This window comes from Neopelma chrysocephalum, unplaced genomic scaffold (genome assembly GCF_003984885.1).
Source record: "Neopelma chrysocephalum unplaced genomic scaffold, ASM398488v2 Primary Assembly neopelma1_24, whole genome shotgun sequence".
NCBI lineage: Eukaryota > Metazoa > Chordata > Aves > Passeriformes > Pipridae > Neopelma > Neopelma chrysocephalum.
Window position 1 is genome coordinate 40,923,742 of NW_020897693.1, and position 21,136 is coordinate 40,944,877.

The window sequence follows — 21,136 nt, forward strand, 5'->3', positions numbered from 1 at the left end:
TGATCTCAAAACCATGACCTCAGAACTACCCATAAAACTGCCTACCAAGAAAGAACCAGTCATTTTATTGTCTCATCAAGAGTCAAGCTACGTGCCAAGTACATATACATATCCACGCTCTGGTACAAACCACACATCAGTGGGAGCTGCAGTATATGGAAGACTGAAGCACTTCCCACTGAGCACCCAGGATGGGCGGTCATGCCAGTTCAAAGCAGTTCTGATGAAATCTTAAATTAGTAACCTGGTGGAAATGCCTGCTATGACGAGTTCAACATTGCTCACTCACAGATCACCATGATCTGAGGTTGCCTTAATATTGAAAAGTCCATATAATTTAAATAATTAGTCCATGGGAGCTTTGTAGAGTTACAGCACAAGGCCTGGAAAGTAAAGCTGTCCTAACTAAAAACATGTCAGCACTTACAACTCCCAGAAGTTGCTGGGATAACACAGTTGACCTTAAAATGTATCTGGCTACAAATCACACTTGTTAGACTATCAGCAGGTGGTGGTCATGGTGCTGCTTCTGCTGGAATTAAGGTTTATTTTTAATTTAATTAACAAATTCACCAACATTATTTTGTAACACTAAGTTCATTTTTAAATCAGCAACAAAACCAATTCAGCTGTGGATTTTTTTAATACACTGAATATAATTCTGCTTTTCCGGTTTTTAAAATAAATTACATATTGTGGTTTGATGCCCTATCAACTGTAACTTGAAATAGCTTTAAGAATGTGCATTGTGCATTCAGATGGTTACAATTACCTGGAGGTAAGTGGTTGCACAATCAGAGTGTGTTGCTACTGGAAAACATTTTCAGAAACTAAAGAAGCAATGAGATTGTTTAAATCTGAAAACAGAGAATTTGCACATGCATCCAGACCTAGTTCAACCCCTGACTTGAGGCAGTTCAGAAGCTGTCTCTACTGAGCCCTGAAAGTTAGCAGCTTGTGACAATCAAACATTGCCTTCAACAGCCATATGAAAACATACAAGTGATGCTTTTGCTTTTGTTTTGTTTCTTGTTGTTGTTTTTTTTTAATTCACCGAGATTCCTCACATCATCCTGCATAGAAATTTGAGGAAGGAGGAAGATAGGGCAAGGCAACTGGCTTCAGAAAATAATCTAATCTCCTGGAGCAGCAAAAGGTTCAATGGAGAGGAATGCCAGAAGGGAACTTCACACTGCAGAGAAGCACTTCCTTGGAGGAGGCCCTGTGTTAAGCCTGCTCCTTCACATTCACAGTTGCGACCTCATTAAGCCATCCCAGCAGGAAGGCTCCAGAGCATGTTCATCTCCATGTTCCTTGAATGATGGTCCAACTAAAATGTTATTCCTGAACAATCTGTCAAAACATACAGAGAAGGAAAACAACACACACACCTAAATGTATTACATCGACATAAACCTTGACTTGAACCTTTTGCACTTCTCCTGCAATAGCAGGAAGGAAAAAAGATTTTAAGTGCTCATTTAATAGCTTTCTGCATTGATGCACAACAGTAAATCCACTTTTTCTTCTCACTTACTGATTTGGCACTGCTTATTAACAACCTTGTCAAGACCCTATGAGCCCTAGGGTATCACATCACTGCAAAAAAGTGGCTGATGCTGTATATAACTACATTTTCACTGCTGTGCTCTGCACGATTCAGGTCTTAAAAGTTAGAGGTTAGGAAGGCAGCAGCAACCAGTAAATGTCATGAGATGAATCAGTACTGTACTGTCTAGTGGTAGAAGTCTTTACCATGTTACATTCCTGAACAAATCTAAGCAGACACTGTACTGACCCCAGCCATTCATCCTTCTTTTGGAGGAGCAGAGGACATGAGACAGATTCAACATAAAATTGAGGGTCTATGGAAAGTTGGACATTGGCTACCATGCACATCCTTTGTGCTACTCCATGACCACAAAAAAACAGAATCATGCCCTGTGAAATCCTCTGAATGCATCAGCCTGAGATCAATGGATTTTGCCTGCTGTTGCCACTGCTCAATGCTGGCAGTGCATGCCTCTGTCAAAACTTCACCAATGATGGAAGAGGGCGTGGTGAGAATGTGAAACTCTCTGGCTCTTCTAGACCACAGAGCACCCTGCAGACAGCTGTGCAATCCTCTTGCATGTTAGAAAAGCTCAGCCTCTACAATAGCAACAACTTTTGCTAGAGGCCACACTGTGGCTCCAAATTAGAAATGTGCCATATTAATGGGAAATATTCTTTGTCTCACAGCTGTATTTGTACTGGTTTTGGCTGGGCTAGAGCTACTTTTCTTCATAGTGGCTAGTATGGGGCTGTGTTTTGGATTTGTGCTGAACACAGGGTTGACAATACGGAGATGTTTTTGTTACTGCTGAGCAGGGCTTACACAGAGCCACATACTGCCACGCTGGCAAGGAAGTGCAGGGTGCATGGGAGGTTGAGAGGAGACATAGCTGGGACAGGTGACCCGAACTGACCAAAGGGATATTCCAGACCATATGACATCATGCTTAGTATATAAAGTGGGGGGAAGAATGAGGAAGGGGGAACATTTGGAGTGACGGCGTTTGTCTTCCTGAGTAACCATTACGTGTGATAGGCCCTGCTCTCCTGGAGATGGTTGAACATCTGCCTGCCCGTGGGAAGCAGTGAATTAATTCCCTGTTTTTATTTGCTTGTGTGTGTGGATTTTGCTTTCCCTATTAAATTGCCTTTATCTCAACCCTGAGTTTTCTGGCTTTTACCCTTCCAATTCTCTCCCTGATCCTACTGGTGGGGTAGTGAATGAGTAGTTGTGTGTGCCAGATGGGGTTAAACCACAACAGTATTCCAGGGAGGTATCCCTGGAGAGCCAGGCCTCACCTCTGACGTTCAATAGTTTCACCAAAAACGGACAGGATAGAAAAGGGAGCAAGGAAAGCCTGAAGAATTTGAAACTGAAGGATTCTTTACTGAACGCTATGCTAAGCAAGATCAGCATGCAGACAGCAGTGCATGAATTCGCTGGCTCTAGGACGAGCGAGGAGGCTGAGAACTCAAGAACACAAATAACTACTCCCCTGATCTTAGACGAAGACGACACTAAAAACCCCTCTCCTAGCTCCAGCTAAATTATCTGAGCAGCAGGTAGAAGCTCGGTATCTCCAGTGAACAGCCAAAAGGTAACAGCCAGGATGGTACGCTGATAGCTGGTGTGTCAGGACTTATTTGCCAGCTCGAGGGAGGAAAACAGAGAGAGACAGGGCTTCATACTTCCTAACGTAAACTGGGAATTACCAAGAGGCAAGACAGGCTTTCGTAGTCTATTTACTACATTAAATAACCATCCATTTTAGTGAACCTATTCATAAGAAGCAGCAGTTAGCTGGACCCTTAGGTTAGAGAGGGAAAAGAAAAAAATCATCTACAAAGTAGAGTTTATAGAGCAGAAAAATAAGGTCTGTGTTCTCAGCCAGAGGCCTGGCAACATCACTCTTCTCCCTCAGACCTAGGATTTTATCTAATTTTATAGGGAGGCTGTCAATTACTGAACCTCCATTTGTTCAGCAAGTCTGGATATTTATTTGACTTTGGCTGAAGTGCTATGTATGTGTATTATTGAGGGTTTTGGTTTGAATGTCTCAAAGAACTGAAAGAACTGAAAGAACAGAAAGCAAGAGCAGTCTGACCTAAATTTAAGGTCAGCCACGCTGTAAGCAATAAGTTGGGCTAGATGATCTCCGAGGTCCTTTCCAACCTAATTCAGTTAATAATTCCAGGATAGGCATAGCTGCAGGTGACTAAGCTGAGTAACAGACATTACTATTGGAACAAAGCCATACATTTCTCATTGACATACCCCACTCATGGCACTAGGGAAGACCCAAATTTTCTCTTCCTTTTACCCCACGCAACAGTTGCAAAAAGGGGTGGCTAGCATTTGTCATCTGAGATTATCCTTAAAAATGCCATTTTAACAACAATTGCATCTGCTACAAACCCCCTAAGGAAAAACACCCAGACATTCATTTAGCTAACTTATACATGACATTTAAAATGTTGGTCAAAGGAAAAACTCTGGAACACAGGGAATTTACCTAAAGCTAAGCTAAAGATCTGGACTCTCTAGAAAAAGCATCCACAAAAAGGTCTACCTTGTTTAGCCACATAATGCTGAACTAAGCAGTTCTTTAAAACTAATGAGTATTTGTTTTGTGTGCACCAAGTCCTTCCTCTACTAAAAGAAGTTTTAATGTTACTCAGCCAACAGGTATGATGTATGTTATGAAATTTCTACTTGCTCTGATGTTCTGCTATGGTCAGCTCAATAACAAATGACACATGAATAGTAACACAACAAAAGCCAAACATTAAAGATTACTCAGCAAATCTTTCTCCTAATTTTCACTTGCCTCCATGCGAGCTTTGTAAAAATCCACATCATGGAGTTTCTCTTTGCACCGAACCAGTTCCATCTCAAGTCTCTCCACACGGTTTGCCCTCTCTCTCAGAGAGTCAAGCTCATCTCTGTACGCTCGGGCAGAGCGAGCATCTGAGGCAAGGTGGATATTCTGTGAGAAGTGAGGAACAAACAGGGAGAAAAATCTTCATTAACATTTTTAAATATGTATTTTAAACTGTAACTTTTTGCATTTACCTACTAAATGTAAACAAATAGTGTTCTCCTCATTAAGGAATCAGAAAATTCTCCTACTAGCCAGTAAATGCTCTAGAAGACAGAGAGGTTCTTCAGCCTGTTGGACCTCTGACATTACTAATGCCTGATGCTGCATAAGTTTCAGGTATTACTAGGCTATTTGCAAGGTGAGCAGATGAGACTGCTCTCAACAGTTAAGTGGAAAGCATAGCACTGCAATGCCATAGCCATAATCATCAAACAGCTTGCTGGAATACCTTGATTTCTTCATTAAAAAAATCAGCATAGTAGTATTTTTAGCCTCACACTGAAATGGGACTTTATTAAACAGCATCCATCTTACCTCTTGTTTTACTTTTTGCAGCTCTAGGGTGAGCTGCTCAACTTCATGTTTAGAATCTGCAAGCTGCTCAGACTTCTCCTCCCTGAAAAGATGAGAAAAATCTTAGTAAGTAGTTGTTTTTCTTTCCTAAAACAATATTGATTACATGGAGGCTGCTAGGAATCTGTAGAGGAAGATAAAAATCTCCCAGCGTATTCTGAACACAGAACTTCTTTGTCATGACAGCGTCATCATTTCCTTATGATACCATATGCATATCATGGATCTGAGTTTGCAACTCTGATTTTATAGTAAGTTCCTCTGTTTAAATCTCATTGGTGCTACTGCTGTCATAGCTAGCTCCACTGGCCTCTGGACTTTCCACTAGAGCTGAGAAAGTAGAGCTAGCAGTTGGCATTTTGAAGGGGGGAAGAGGTGACACAAAAAGAAGAATGGAAGTAGCCATCACTTTCTGTTTAAAGACCAATTAAGAAAGAAGAAAAGATGGAACACACATACAAGCTTCCTACTGCTATGAATAAAAGATTTAAAGAGTGTGATTCTGAGAGCTTCTGTGAAGGCCAGTGTATTGAAGCTGACAGGCACCTGCACTTTCAGGATGCATAAGACTCAATATACAAGTCTCTCTAGAAGCACAAATCACTGGTGACTCACAGCTCCTGCCGGATTCTTCTCAATTTAGCCTTCGTGTCTGCCAGCTCAACTGTGAGGTGCTGCTTGTCTTCACTGGAAAGAGGGTTGGCTGGGTTTGGTGAAGAATCTGGACTTGGTGCTTTTAGAGGGCTTGGTGGTTGCTGAGACTGCAGATAATCTCTCTCTTGAGTGAGATCTACAATGACCTGGAAATACAGAAGATTATGGAGTGTCAAGAGATAACAGTGTATTTATACATTGTTTTAAAAATATCTAAAAATTATTTATAAATTTAGAATATTATTAGTCTGGCATTATACCGTATTCAAGTGATAGCCAGGAGGAAGGAAAGGAATCTCCACTATGCTCAGACCACTAAAACACTCCCTTTCCAATGCTCAAAAAAAGTCTGCTTTTCTTGAAGAATTCATAAAAACCTGTAACAACTAACAGTTTTAACTAACAAAATCACAGTCAAAAGCATGACAGAAAATTAAAAGGCTAAAGGAGGGAAGAAGGCTCCTCCAGAAATCTGAAGGGAAAGGAACTGACGAATCAAAAAACCCAGAGAAGACAGTGGAGCCCATGATGGTAGATACCAGTGGAGAGACCACCAAGCACTAGAAGATGAATGACTGAACACACACACAGAGACATTTGGTCTGCCCACTTCATGGAGAGACTGCGCTGCTCCCCTTCACCAATCATTTCACCACATCTTAGTGTTTACACAAGAATCAAGGGAAAAGTCAAAACACTTTTACAGATTTTCAGAGGTGTAGTAGAAAGGTGCAGAAGAAATAGAAACCTGCACAAACAAGACACAAAAGAAGGGAATCTGCTGCTTCTCGTGGGCTCTATATGGGAAAGATAAGCCATCGTACTTCTGTGCATTCATCCCTCTCATCAATGAGCCTCTTGAGGTGGAAAACCATATTCCTGGAGAGAGACTCTAGTTCTTCTGGGGCCATATCTGGGAGCTCCAGCCACTGCAAGTCAAAGACGTTCTCCTGGTTGTGAGTCACCTAGGAAGGAGGAACAAAAAAGTGTCTTCACTAGTTGATTTGTAAATTTGTTTACTGTATATGCTGCATCCCTCAGGTTCTTCTACTGATTAATTAAAAATCATATCACATTTCACCATACCCAGGCTGCAAATAACACACACAACTACCTTAACACTACCCAGTAATTTTTGGTATTTAGATTTTTTTATAATTATTAAGTCTGATTTTTAAAAGTGATCAGACAAATATTATGAACAATAGCATGTGTGCTTGCATATCAGAAGTATGCAACTGTCTTACTGACCCTGAGGTGGTCACCACAGGGAAGGGACTGATCCGACACTGAACAGTTAGGCTGATGTGTTACTGAATAGAATCCCTGCTTTCAATAAATTTCCAATTTGCAGTTGATACAGCCGGGAGGAGCTGCATTTAGCAGAAATGTCTGTGGTTGCTGCTAGCAGTGTACCTTTTAACTGCTACCTTACCCAAACTGATTTCCTCTGAATCATTTAGCAGAAACATCAGGCAAGTCTATCAAGCTCAGTTAAAGACTGTTCCTGTTTTTGTCATAACCATGTGCTTAGTTCATCATGATTTTTTTTAAAGAACTATTTTTTTAAGTGCTAAGAAAAAAGTTCCTGCATGCATTGACACCTGGCCGCAGTCAGTGTCCATTCCCAGCGAGGAGGTGCTTCCACATGGCTGTCCTTTGGCTCTCCAAAGTAAGATGGCTCCTAACACCTACTTGTATTCTTTTCCTTCTACAGAAACCTTGGAAGTCCAAGAATGTTTGTCATTGGATCAAGCTTCTTTTTAAAGAGTGTACGTCCACTTTCACCTGTAGAGTACACTTGTCAAGATCATCTAAACTCAGAGGTCACTGTCTGAAGCAAGTCACTGGGGAGCCTGTGTCTCACCTACCACAGGGCTTGGGGGGACCAAGTGCTTACACCATCATGCAAGCTCCTAGGCACTGCAGCTCCTAAGACATACGTGGTTTTTGTAAATATTACACATGTATCCTTACAAGAATTCCTTCTACATAGCCTATAAGTGGCAAGCAAAGCATTTCATTTACCACTGCATCTCTTTAAAAGACCACTGAGCCAAGTAATGTTCCCAGCACTTATCATCATCTTCTTATAATCTGACTGCAGTAACATACTCATACTCAATCTTCCTTTTTTGTGAAGTTCATGAATCCATTATGAAATTCCAAGCATTAATGATTCATAGCAAAAAAATCCTGTTAAGTCAAAGAAGGGAAAGATACAAAACAGACAACACTAAGAATCCCACCTCTTGTATGTGTGACACAATGGCAGCTTGGGTTTCAATATCCAGTTGTTTTATTCTTTCAATAAACTCTTCTTTTCTTTCACACTGTTGAAAGAAAGCATACCCTGAAATAGCACTATATACCCTAAAACTTACTGCATCATTTTCATTGAAATTAAAAAAAAACCACAAACACAAACTCAAGCAAAACAAAACCTCAAACAACCCACACTTGTAACAACAGACTGTTCAAGATCTACTCTTTGTCACACTGGAAGATATAACACTTCATTGCTCCATATGGAACATGAACCAAATTATGCAATAAATTATTTAAATTTTTTATAGTCAGTACAATTAAGGCTAGGTTAAATGGCTGGTTTTGCTCTTTAAAAACAAGTTCAACATGCAATGAGATCAAGAGGTGGGGTAACAGCCAGAGGAAATCATCACAGCTTTATTAATGGAGCTGTACAAATGTAAACCTACACTTACATTGCATCATTTAACCTGCCTGCTTTGCTGTTTGTATTTTGCTCCATTTTGGCAATGAAAAGAGATGCATCACCTTAGGTACTATTCACATCAATGCACAATGCTGCTTCTTGGAGTAAATCAACATATGCTTTAGATAAAAAGCGCAAAACATTCTGGATAAAAATGAGTGACGTTTCAGACAAACAGATTTTAGTAAATCTTTTACTTAAGGTTTTAGAAGAGGCAGACATCTGCTATCTGTATATCTGTGATTGTGCACTAACAACATTATTGCCTCCTCGTAACAACACTGCATTGTGGATAAGTTAAGCATTACTTAAAGGCTTTTTTTAAACTCATTTACAGTATCCTTTTGGAGCCTGGTTCTGAATCTCAACCATTTCTTTCACTGGGAAGAACCAGTAAGCAGGACTGAGGATGCACAGCAGCCTGCCAAAACAATTCTTTGTGCTGCAATGCAACACTAACGTAGTTCAGAGTGGTCGTACATAGACAGCTTTACCCTGACATAATTGAGCTGACATAGCTGAGCAGGGTAAGTATCCTAAGGCATGACAAAAACACTAGACAGACCTACAAACAAGGTCAATTATCAGCACAGGCCTGCCCCAAACGTGGCCATTGTTTACGGCCTCAGAGGTTTGGTGGGCAGAACACTGATTTCTTTATCCAGTAACTGCTGTGCAATTCTGCAGTTTCCCATATACATTGCCTCTCATTTTAACAAATGCCACGTAACGATCCCCACACTAATATACAAAGTATCTATTAATTTTGCATTTTCTACACAGAATACTAAATCAAAACATTATGCAAGTGAAACCAGGATTCATTAAACAAATGTTTAGACTTGTTAAGACTATCTATTTGTTTGGCACTAACACATACTGTTCCCCTTTGTATTTTAAAACAGTAAGAAAATAAACCAACAACAATCTTGATATCAAGAACACTGTTCAAAACTTATCTCTTCCCACTGTGTTGTCAAAGTGCATTACTTAGTTGCAAAAGTACACATCCTGTGGATGATTAAGCACTGGCAACAAATTGAGGGTACTGCTATCACACAGTGTGCTTCCTCTCCCCTGCGTTTCTTTCCTTCATCTATTGTGTTTCTCACAATTTAGTTCATAAGTGGTCTTGAACTCGAGATTTGCTCATACAGCACTGATCTTTGGGTAGATTTTCTCAGTCCAGAAAAAAAATAACAGATTCAAAGAAAGCTTATTTTTCATGAATGTTCACCTGCACAGCACAGCCCAGAACCAACAACAGCAGCTTCTTAATTTCATCCATACTTTTACCTAGAGAAGAAAAAAGGTAATCAGTACACGTGTGACAGATAAAGTACTTGCAAGTGACTCTCTCCAAAGTATGTGCCTGAAAAGAGAAAGAAGACCTCTGAACAAGTGCCTGAACAATACATACATGGCAATTATAAAGTTGTATCTTCACGTATAATAATACAGGTCTTATGGATTAGTTTAAAAATCCCAAATACAGCAGGACTTTTTTCCTTCCTGTGCTATCCTCACCAATTATTTTCTAAGGTTTTTCTGATCATACATGAAAAAAAAAATTCCTTTAAATAGTTCAGTGCATATGACCAATGCTCATCTCTTGTGTTGTGATTAACAAGGATGCAAAAATCCCACCAAACCATTAACACCTCTTCCCTCTCTCCAAAAAACCCCACCAAAATAAAAGAAAAACACCCTGGGTGGAGCAAAGCAGGGTTACTCTCAAAGAAAGAATTTGCCCTAAATTCTCTTTCTGTAAACAGTTGCCACTCAGACTTCCCGAAGCTGAATACCATTCTGGGCACATAAATTCTCTCTAAGAGATGTTTTAGCATATAAATTCTGCCTCTGTTCTGCATCAAAGCCTGCTCACACTTTGAAGCATAAACCCGACGTGCTAAGAGGGACAGAAAATGACCGATGTAGGAAGGTTACTATGGAGCTGACCATATGCTGGGGAGCCCTGGGGGGAGGAGACACATCCCAGTTGTCACTGCAGGCAATCCTGCTGCGACCAGCAGCCTAAGGTGAGGAAAGAGGCTCACAAGGAGAACTGGTGCAGCTTTGTGCCAACTCCAGAGCTCGTTTCAACAAAGTAAACGTGGATTGTTGGGTAGTAAAGAAAGTTATGCATATCCAAGTTAGACAAAGGGAGATGGGAGGCAAGGAGCTTCAATGAGGATATAAAACATCTTTATGGAGTTAGGTTCAGGAAAAGCCTGTCCTTATCCACACTGGGGGAAGATAAGAAAAGAGAAACAAAACAGGCCATATACAGTTTTCTCTCATCCCTATACATCTGCATGCTTCCTGACATAGAGTGTGAAACTGTGGGATTAACACTTTCATTTTATACACCCTGCTTTACTTGAGTGTTCAGTTGCTCCTATCACTAAATAGATACTAATTTCTGAGTGCAACTCTATTCCTCTACCAACACTACGCCCTTGTAAGGCTGCACTGGCAGCAAGTCAGAGGCATGTGCAGAACCCAAGGCCAGGGAACAGGAGTTAATCTGACTCATCAGTTAAGCTGCTGCAGCCCCACAGCACACAAAGACACACTGACCTAAATTACCACGGGGGTTCCTGCCATTCGCAGAACCTTGCAGCCAGCACGGCCACGTGCAGGCAGCTAAGGAAGTAACTTGTTTTCCAATTTCCTGATTTCAGGGCACACAAGTGCCCTGAACCAGTCTTTAAACATACCTTACTTGTTAAACATTTTTTTAACAACTTTTAGGAATGTTCATCTTCAAAATGTTTCAAGAATACCCTACAGAAATTATCAGTAGTCTGCACAAATGAACACCACAATTCTCGGTATTCAAGTTCCACACTAGTAACCATTAAGATTTTGCAAGCAGGAAATCTTCTCTTCAACAGAAGCAGCCATATTTAAAACATGGTAGTTCAGACTTCACCCTGTATATACAATATACCTTATTTCCCTGCGGAATATTTAAAAACCGGTTTTGAAAGATACACAATCATTCTTACTTTTCTCCCTGTATCTAGCAGCATACAAGGCTTGCTCTTTCCTAAGAAGTTACAATTTAATGTACAAATTACATTTCAGTCTGTGAAAGTCTGATTGTTCTGTATGAATCTCAGTAACATGATTGGAAGCGTAGACAGCAACACAAAAAAAGCCCCTTCAGCAACAGCAAAAAAAAATAAATCTGTTACTTCATGAACAGTTCCTTTGAGGGCACTACTAGGAACAATTACTTTGGTCAGAAGGTATACTTTCAAGAAACTAAATTCTCATTAGAGTTTCAGCATTGGGTTTCATTCTGCATCAGCTTCAAAGCAGATCCAGACCAGGTATTAAATGCAGAGCCTGCCTGTGGGACATAAGAGCAAGTTATTAAGTTATGGAGAGCTAGTGACTTGAGTATGTCTCCCAAACTTACTTAGGGCAGAACATCTCCATGAGAGACTGAAGGAGTAGCCACCAGGCTGCTGCTCTGGATCATACCAGACAAGTGATCTAACCCTTGTGTTCTCTGGCCACCTTCATCTGCTGACCATAAATTCCAATTCATGCACCATGGCATCACAACTATCCTCAGGGTGAGCCTAGTGGCTTGAAATCACTCATTTTAGGAAACACCAGGAATACTTCCCAACAGTGACAGCATCTATACCATCCCAAAGGCGTGTGAGCTACTCAAGCCATTCAAACCAACCTCTCTGCACCAAAAGCTTTGCTATTCTCTCCCATTCTTTAGATAACAGATGGGCATAGGTGATGCTGCACGACCCCTGTGAGGTCAAACACCTTCAGCTATTACTGCAAAGTAACTTACCAAGGTCAAACCTGGTCTCCCAACAGGGACTGACCTTGCCTGGAAACAGCACTTTGAGATCTTACCCCCCACTCCAGTCCTCCCATGAGGAAGAGAAGCTGAGACAGACATGGCAAGCCATGGCAGGGAAGGACAAGCTAGAGTTTACAGAAGGGAGTGAAAAATTAAGACTCGAGGTAATCATGAGATTATTAGTTTGTTACTGTTTTAAACATAACATTTGGCAGTCTGCTCTCCCCACTAGCATCTTGCACTAAAAATTTAGCTGTCAGTATTTTTCCAAGGTTTCTTTTTTAATAAATTATTTTATGCTTGCAGACATGTAATGAAAATGAGATTGTACTACACATTAGAAACACTTCTAAAGTTGAAAGGTCCACTTAGCAGACCTACCAGCTACACAAGTGTTTCAGAAGATCATGTATGAGTTTTAAAGAGTTCAATTTCTTAGGCTTTCATTCAGAAGTTGTTTCCCATGTGGAGGAGACAGTTTGTTGACATTAAGGTACTTCCAGATCACTCATACTCAAGCTAGGTTTGAGTAACATTTTAAAGCCTTGTAGATTAACAACATTGACAGGAGATTTTTAGAAGAAATAGGGTATGAGTATGAAAAAACCTCTCTACCAATCTAAAGTGCTTTAGAGAGAGTTTTCAATTAAACCTCAGAACAACCCAGGAATGGATTAATTATTCCTCTTCCCTTTCATCTCACCCACAGGAGAGCTGAGATATGACACAGTTGAGTGCCCAAGGTGACTAAGTGAATCAGAAGCACTTGTAGGATTATTACACAGTGCAGCAGCTGAATTCTACACTCAGGACAGCGCATCTATCCTGCAACACACGCAGGATCTTTATCTCCGATTCTGTCGTGCCTCCTAAACAGTGAATGATTCGGTGGTGTTTTTCAAAAAGCTTGACTTGTGCTAATTTAATAAGATGGTAAAGTTCCTTGTGCACCTGCATAAACAGGAATGTGCCCACTCATCTACGATGGCTCATTGGGATGACATGAGTCCTTCCCAGACACCTGGAAAGAAAGTCTGCTGGGTCTACTCAGGCTTATTAGTTGACCTTACCAAGACAGTGTCCTCTTATGACCTAGGATGCAAACATTTCTATCTGAGGCAGTTCCTGGCAGAGGTACCCACAAACTGAATGAACAGGATTCAAACTACCACTTAAACAGAAAGGTGCTAACTGAAAAACAAACTCTTTTCTTTTACGTTTTTTTTTTTTAAATTCCAGGGCAGTTGCTCTCAAGCCATGTGTTTGTGCCTGCAAGGGAGCCAGCCACCTGGGGGATTTGCAGAAAGCCCATCTGCTCCCAGCCATGAGAGAGGACCAGCAGGTTTTCTGGAATATAAAGGGAGGGAAAGCCCGTGCACCACCTGTGCATCCTAGGAACCTCCCTGTGCCAGAGACAGGAGACCCCTCTGCTCTCACAGGGGGTGGAGAGTGGGAAACAGATGGCAGGACTCAGGGCGAAGGCAGGCAGAGGGATTAGGAGACACAACAACAACAAAAAAGAAGATCAAGGTACAGAGAGAACATAGACAATGAAAAACATGAGAGGGGGGTGGAAAAATGTCAGAGGAAGTGGGAACGAGAGGGTCCAAGCATGTGCAATCTCGAGCTTTTGCTGTCTCTTTCTCCCTATTTCTACTCTGATGTTACTCCAGCACAGGAGAGGGAACACCAGCACGGGTAGTGCTACATGGAGCAACTGGTGGGTGTGTGGGGAAGGTGAGAAGGGGTGAAACACATGGATGCCATTTTTCCCAACTGCAGAAACACCTTGAGTGAGAAAAGCTTGAATGTTAAATTTACACTATTGAGGCAGTGTTCTGTTATTAACTTTATATTTTATGAACCTTTCTGCCTCTGGAGGACTGTGAAACAAAATGAGGAAGGAAACCAGACATGAAAAATACCCCAGTGAGAGTAGACATCCTTTACAATTTTAATAGAAAACAGCTTCTACAGACACTTGTTAGCAGGGACTTGGGCTCTCTCATTCTCAAACTGAACATGTAATTTGAAAAGTGTATCTAACTAGCAAAGTGTTTTGAAGAGGCAGAAATGAGCCTACTTCAGGCAAGTAAAACCTCATTTCCATTCTTGATCTAAAAAATGTTAAAATCCCCCCACAATAATTATGACTGTTTCAAAAGATTAATTGTCAACAGTTTCCAAGCACGGTCACTAGCAGTGTGAAACTAAGAATGTCTAGAAACTGAGAAATTAAATAATGCATCTAAATAGGGGTTCGTGACCAGTACTGTAAACTGATATTCTCTGTGTGGCCACATGAATGGGTGGCCATTTATAAGGCACACTAAAACCAGAGGTAATATGAAAAGGTGATTACAGCAATGTCATAGATGATGAATAGGTTGAATGATTCTCTTATTGAGCACAGGGGAATTTGTGGTGCAGTAATGAATTGAAATAGCTGTTCAACAAAAAAAAAAAAAAGACAAAAACAAAGAGGAAACTTAATGGTAGTAGCTGTCTACCATACAGTGCAGCAAAGAGAACAAATCCTGTAACATCAGCTGCATTGTTCTGCAAGTCAAATTCCTGGGAAAATTTTCTAAACCTTTAATTAAACTTTGAAGTTTATTTTCAGCTCCCTATATTCTAGGAAACAGTAAAGCCTTCATCTTCTTACAAATGTTTTTGCTATTTTGGTCGAATGAACTGAAGTAGGTAAAATTGCCCATGGCCTGGAACAAAACTATTGAGAGTACATGAAACCAAGTAAAGCTTCTAAACCCAGCAGACATGTGCCTTTTCCTATGCAAAAGCCCAACTGCTTTTTAGTGGTGGCAGCTCTGTTTTTCCAATAATCTCATGTTCAAAGCAGAGCTGCAGAAGCCCTCCATAGTCCCAACTGATGAGTGCCAAATGGAAGCTAAATAGCAAGAACAGCATTCACAGCCCAAGAGCTGTTCAGTTTATAATTTAATGCATGCACAGCACTTTTAGCTGTGTTTTAGAAGGAAAACATAAAATTTGCAGATAGCACTGGTGAACAGACAGCTCTGAAAAACTTGCATAGCAAAACATCATGTGGTTTGTCACAAGGAATAAACCACTGAAATTATACACAGTGAATCAGATTGAATGATCTAACAGCTCTCTGGTCTTGGACCCATGGAGTTAATACAGTCATTAGGAGCATTCCCAGCTCAAGCAGTACAAAGCAACACTGGAATGTGATAATGGGATTGATTTTTCTTCCTCTGATCAAGAAGGACCTTTTATTCAGGTAACTTACCTACAAGAGGGGGATTTCATCAAATCAAACTGGGATTTCATCACTGCCTCTCCAGCCCAGCCCTGCAGACCACCTGCACCTCAGTCTCCAGCTGCTACTCTCCCCCACTGCCCAGCACTGTCTTTGCAGCTGTCCTCTCCAGGACTCTCCTCGTTCCTTCTCAGTCTCTGTCCTTCTGACAGAGAAAAAGGTTTCCCCTCTACCATTCTTGTTGCTTTTAAGCACTCCCGCAAGTAATCGTCTCAATCATCTCTTCTCCCCATACTGCTGTCATTCCCAGCCTCCTCACTTCTCTGTCAGCTTTCCCTGGGGCTTCCCTGTTTTCATTCCAGAAGCACTGTTTCCCATGCTGATAACTACTTCATCCTCACATCTGCACGTAATCTGCAGCCCTTCTTTAGCTCTCTCACTGACAGAGAGAGAATATCTTTATTTACTTGGTTTTCCCCTCCCAAGTGCTCCTGCCTTTCTCTGACTCCCCTCTGCAAGACAGTAGCAAAGACATCATCACCTGGTCATCATTCACTCACATTGCTCATCACACTTATTCCTTCATTCAGCTTTTTGTACTGGTTTGACTAACTTCTCCTCAGCCTTCTCCTCCCTATTTCCTCTTTCCGAGCTTCCTATCAGCCCTCAGACAGATTTTTCTTCCTGAAGGAAGTTCTAGTTCTCCACTTCTGTAACCATTTCTTCAGCACATCTTACCAGTGATCATCTACCTAAGGGTATGATTAAGGTGAGCTCCTCTTGAAATCTTTAAAGCAAACACATTTCATGTTTCTCTCTGCTCACCACCTTCCTCTGTAGCATCTAAGCTGGGAACTGGTTCTCAAAAATCATTATATAATATGGCAAAATTAGTATTTTTTACACACACATACCCCATCAATTTTAGACATCCAGAAGTTACATTTTTGCATTCTTTATCCTTTCTTCCCAAGTTCTGCATAATGCCAATGCTAAACCCAGCAATGAAGAAAATATATTTTAAAAGACATTACGAAGAAAAAAAGAGACAGAATAAACAAAAAAGCCCAAGCCACCACATTTTAAAAGATGTCAGAAAGAGAAGCAAATTTTCTGGTTATAATTAAAGGAGCTAGAACACCAGAACATATGCATGATCAGTATCTTTCCTACAAAAGACACAGGTGCTTTCTTCAAAGAAAGAGATCTAAAGTGCTGACAAAAACCAGCAGGACAACAACTGGAAATTATAGCTAAATACAGGACAGCTTTTGAGTGTGCAGCTTTCCCAGGAACCAAAACTGTAGTTACCACATTGTAAGTCTCCTGCCAGCTGTCGCTCAGGAATGGCTGTGACAACCAGCCAGCCTTTTCCATTGACACTTAGCCAGCAGAGATACTGCCGTGTTGGCCCAGACATTTCTATTCAGTAGCATTCTTGATGCTAGCAGCCCACTGCCCATATGACCAAGAAAAGCAACAGCTCTTGTATTTTGACATTCTTTGCCCATAACTGCAGCCTGTACAGCAGAATTAAGACTTGTGGACTTAAATCTGCTTGCTGAAGAAGCGGATTCCTTACTCTCAGCTCAATTTTAATGCAGAAGTGCCAAGACTATGAGTTTCAGTGATCCAGCATCTGCTAGTATTCTTTTCTGACAAATCCTTTTTTGTACATACACACTCTACTGCTGCTAAAAGCAGCAAAATAAAATCTTCTGCCAAGGTTTTTGCCATTTGTTTGTTCTGGAGATGCTGATTACCATGCCATTCCCCATCACTGCTGACAGCGTTCATTCAGTTTACCTTCTTTGGTAAAACCAAATACATTGTTCTTTGCACTAGCATGGGGCTAAGGCAGAGATACAGTGGACATGCAAAAAACCAAAAAAACCAAACCAATGAAGCAACAAAACGTTTCATTTCAGAAATGTAGTTCAAAGAAGTCAACTTCATTTTCAGGCTAAACAGCTTTCATTTTGTCTCACTGAACACACTGGACTCCAGACAAGAGCTCGTGGGCTTCCACCTTACTTTTGATGTGATACTTCATGAGATGGGCATTGTCTAGATAACATGCCCAGTCAAATGTTTTTCTCTTTGTCCATTCTCTTCCGAACTTTTTCCTATATATTCATATATGTATTTTTCTCTCCATCCTCAATTTTCTTCCCACATTTCATTTGCAACAGTTACTTCACACCTTATGGCAATTCTGCAAGACTCGGGGTGTGCACATATTGCCAGAACTAAACTCATTATACAGGCACATAGGATAGAAAACCTCAAGGGCAATATATGATTGCCCTGTGGCACACTGCCTCCTGGGCCACTTCACAGAATCACAGAATATGCTGAGCTGGAAGGGACCCACAACGATCATCGAGTCCAACTCCTGGCCCTGCACAGGACCATCTCCAAAAGCCACACCATGTGCCTGAGAGTATCATCCAAATACTTCTTGAACTCTGTCAGGCCCGATGCTGTGACCACGTCCCTGGGGAGCCTGTTCCCAACCACTGTCTCAGTGAAGAACCTTTTTCTAATATCCAACCTAAATCTCCCCTGAAACAACTTCAGGTCATTCCTTCAGTTCTGTCATCAGTCACCACAGAGAAGAGATCAGTGCCTGCCCCTCCTCCTCCCCTCACGAGAAAGTTGTAACTGCAGCGAGGTCTCCCCTCAGTCTCCTCCAGGCTGAACAGATCAAGTGATCTCAGTCCCTCCTCATGCAAGTTGCAGCAGGAGCTGAAGAGATAACTTCCAAACAACCAGTTGCTATTCTGGCTTTGGCAAGAACTCACTCATTTATCACACATGTATGTGTATGACATGCAAATACACATGTATCATATATATTTATATGTATAGGTATATAAATATATTAGGGTTACATTCTAGAGACAAAGTTGTGAGATTCAGAGGTGCTCAAATATTTCTAGTTTGCCTACAAATACATATAGTTTATTAAAAAGCATCTTTGTAGTATGGCCCGTTTAGGAGACTTGTTTTCCAGTCCCTTCAGAGCAAGTCTCAGCCTGAACAGTGGTGGCAAATGGAGTTAAATCCAGCTAGTGGCTGGTCAGAAGTAGTGTTCCTCAGGGCTCAGTATTGAGGCCAGCCCTGTTTAACATCTTTATCAATGATCTGGACAAGGGGACCAAAGGCACCCTCAGTAAATTTGAGGACGACACCAAGTTGGGCAGGAGTGTTGATCTGCTGGAGGGTCAGAATGCTCTGCATGGGGACCTGCACAGGCAGGATCGATGGGTTGCAGCCAGCTGTATGAGGTTCAAAGCAGTAAAGGTCCTGCCCTTGGGTCACAATAACCCTCTGCAACGCTACAGGCTGGGGGCAGAGCAGCTGGAAAACAGACCAGAGGAAAAGGACTTGGGAGTGCTATTCAACAGCCAGCAGCAGTGTGCCCAGGTGGCCAAGAATGCCAATGGCATCCTGGCCTGTACCAGAAATAGCGCGGCCAGCAGGACCAGGGCAGTGATTGTCCCCCTGTGCTTGACGTGGTGAGGCCACACCTCAAACCTGGTGTCCAGTTCTGGGCCCCTCAATTCAAGAAAGACATTGAGGTGCTGGAGCATGTGTAGAGAAGGGCAGTAGAGCTGGTGAAGGCTCTGGAGAGTAAGTCTTATGAGAAGCCAGCTAAGGGAGCTGGGGTCATTTAGCCTAGACAAAAGGAAGCTCTAGGAACTTTATTGTTCTCTGCAACTACCTGAAAGGAGGTTGTAGAGGTGGGGGTTGGTCTTTTCTCCCAAATAACAAGCAATAGGTCAAGAGGAAATAGCCTCAAGTTGCACCAGGGGAGGTTTAGGAATATTTTTTTGGATATTAGAAAAAATTTCTTCACTAAAAGGTTGGTCAAGCATTAAAACAGGCTGCCCAGGGAAGGGGTTGAGTCACCATCCCTTGAAGTATTTAAAAGACAGATGTAGTGCTTAGGGACACGGTTTAATGGTGGACATGACAGTGCTGGATTAAGGGTTGGACTCTTACAGGTGTTTTCCAACCTAAACTAGAATAGAATTACAGAACTCTTTAGAAAACAAAACAGATTTTATTTAGCATTACAGAGGAGAGGGATGAAGAACCTCAAACTACTCACCAGAAAGAGGATCTTTGCCAATCATTAAAACATTTGGTAAATTCATCACAATCAGCTGCTGCAGGACCTCCTAAACAAAAGAGAACAACAGGCAAAGTTCAGTGTGAAGGAATCCAAATCAATCACACCACAAAGAATACAAAGCTCCATCAATTACAAAGCTTTTAACATACTGGCAGGTCAGAGGTCATGAGAGGAACCCCCACTTGAGAGAGAAATCCTCATTTGAAGATAGCATCAGGCTGCACAGCTAACATACACTAATCACCTCTTTTAACTACAGCTAGTATAGAACTTAAAAGGTCCCATGGCACTAATCAGAATAAATGCATGACCATGCCAGGCACAGCAATCATTCATGCCTTTACCCCAGGTATGACTTGTATCCATCTGAAGTGTAACATACAGCTGATGTCATGTTTCAGGGCACATAAATGCAGCTGGTTCATCAAAGGTACCTAAGCCATTCTGTGAAGTTTGAGTAACTCAAATAATTGGTCAAATTATTTCATAGGTCTGAGAATTTAATGATAGGCTGGGGAAGTGGGTGTGAAGGAAAAACTCTTGACCAGGCATCTGGCACTGGATATAAAGTTCTAGATTTGTTTGCATTGTTTTTGATGGGGAGTAAAACAGACTTAAGCAGGTCATGAACCTCATTTAAAGGTAATTTTATTTTGGAGGAGGTGACAGAAGGGAGGTGCATCAGGTTCAACATTTAAATGGCAGCTGCCTGAAGAAGCTCTGAAGTGACAGAATGGCTTAAGGGAGAAGAAAGGCTACAAGCCTGAGTGCAGGTAAAATGCTTAAAGTTGGAGAAATAAATACCTCGGGGACTCTGCACAGTAATACGATCAGCCATGTACCCCAGAAACACACAGAGCACAGGAGTACAGCTGTTTTGCAGCTTTGACCTGCAGTTACCAGCACCATTTGTGATTATCTGAATAAAACATTTTGCAGGCAAGTATTTATTTCACATAAGAAGCCTGAGAGGAAAATGGCTGTGTGAATGAAATGCTGTGCTGGGATTCAGGAAACAAAGGTTCACAGATACAACTCTACCAAATGTTTGGCAGGTGCCTTTTCCCAGCTTGTCTCCACTTCCCAACCTACCCCTAGGCCACTGGAAGGGCACATGCATTGATACTTGCAGAGCATTCACAGCCAGGGGAAAAAGCACCACAGCCCAGCACAGAAACACACTTCCTGAAACAATCACCCATTCACCCAAACACTTCCTTTCCAAGCTATCCATTGTTATTTCTCTGCTTTCAAAGTTATACCACAGGAAGAAAATTAAGCCTGATTGAAAGAGGAAACAATCCAGAGAGCCTGTAGCACTTGATAAGCAATCAGAGTGGATATTCTTAAAAAAAAAAAAAAAAAAAAAAAAAAAAAAAAAAAACATGTTTTGGACGTAACACATTCCATTCCAAAACATACTCCTCCACAGTTCCTCTTTTGGGTAAAGCAGAAATACCTGTGTCACAGCTGATGGGCTTTCTGTGCTGTTAAGAAAAAAAGGTTCTACAAACCTTTA

The 21,136-nt window shown here is 41.4% G+C and overlaps 1 protein-coding gene across 4 annotated transcripts in view; it reads right to left on the bottom strand.

Moving 5' to 3' along the window:
* The window catches only part of CCDC88C (coiled-coil domain containing 88C), a 100,406-nt gene that overhangs the window by 40,419 nt on the left and 38,851 nt on the right, over positions 1 to 21,136 (bottom strand). For all 4 annotated transcript variants that reach the window (XM_027673513.1, XM_027673505.1, XM_027673495.1 and 1 more), the window contains exons 4-10: positions 19,594 to 19,663; positions 9,635 to 9,693; positions 7,913 to 7,996; positions 6,488 to 6,628; positions 5,625 to 5,809; positions 4,971 to 5,052; positions 4,383 to 4,541 (exon numbers count right to left, since the gene is read on the bottom strand). In XM_027673513.1, coding sequence (XP_027529314.1) covers positions 4,383 to 4,541; positions 4,971 to 5,052; positions 5,625 to 5,809; positions 6,488 to 6,628; positions 7,913 to 7,996; positions 9,635 to 9,693; positions 19,594 to 19,663 — 780 coding nt within the window. The remainder of the gene's footprint in view (positions 1 to 4,382; positions 4,542 to 4,970; positions 5,053 to 5,624; positions 5,810 to 6,487; positions 6,629 to 7,912; positions 7,997 to 9,634; positions 9,694 to 19,593; positions 19,664 to 21,136) is intronic.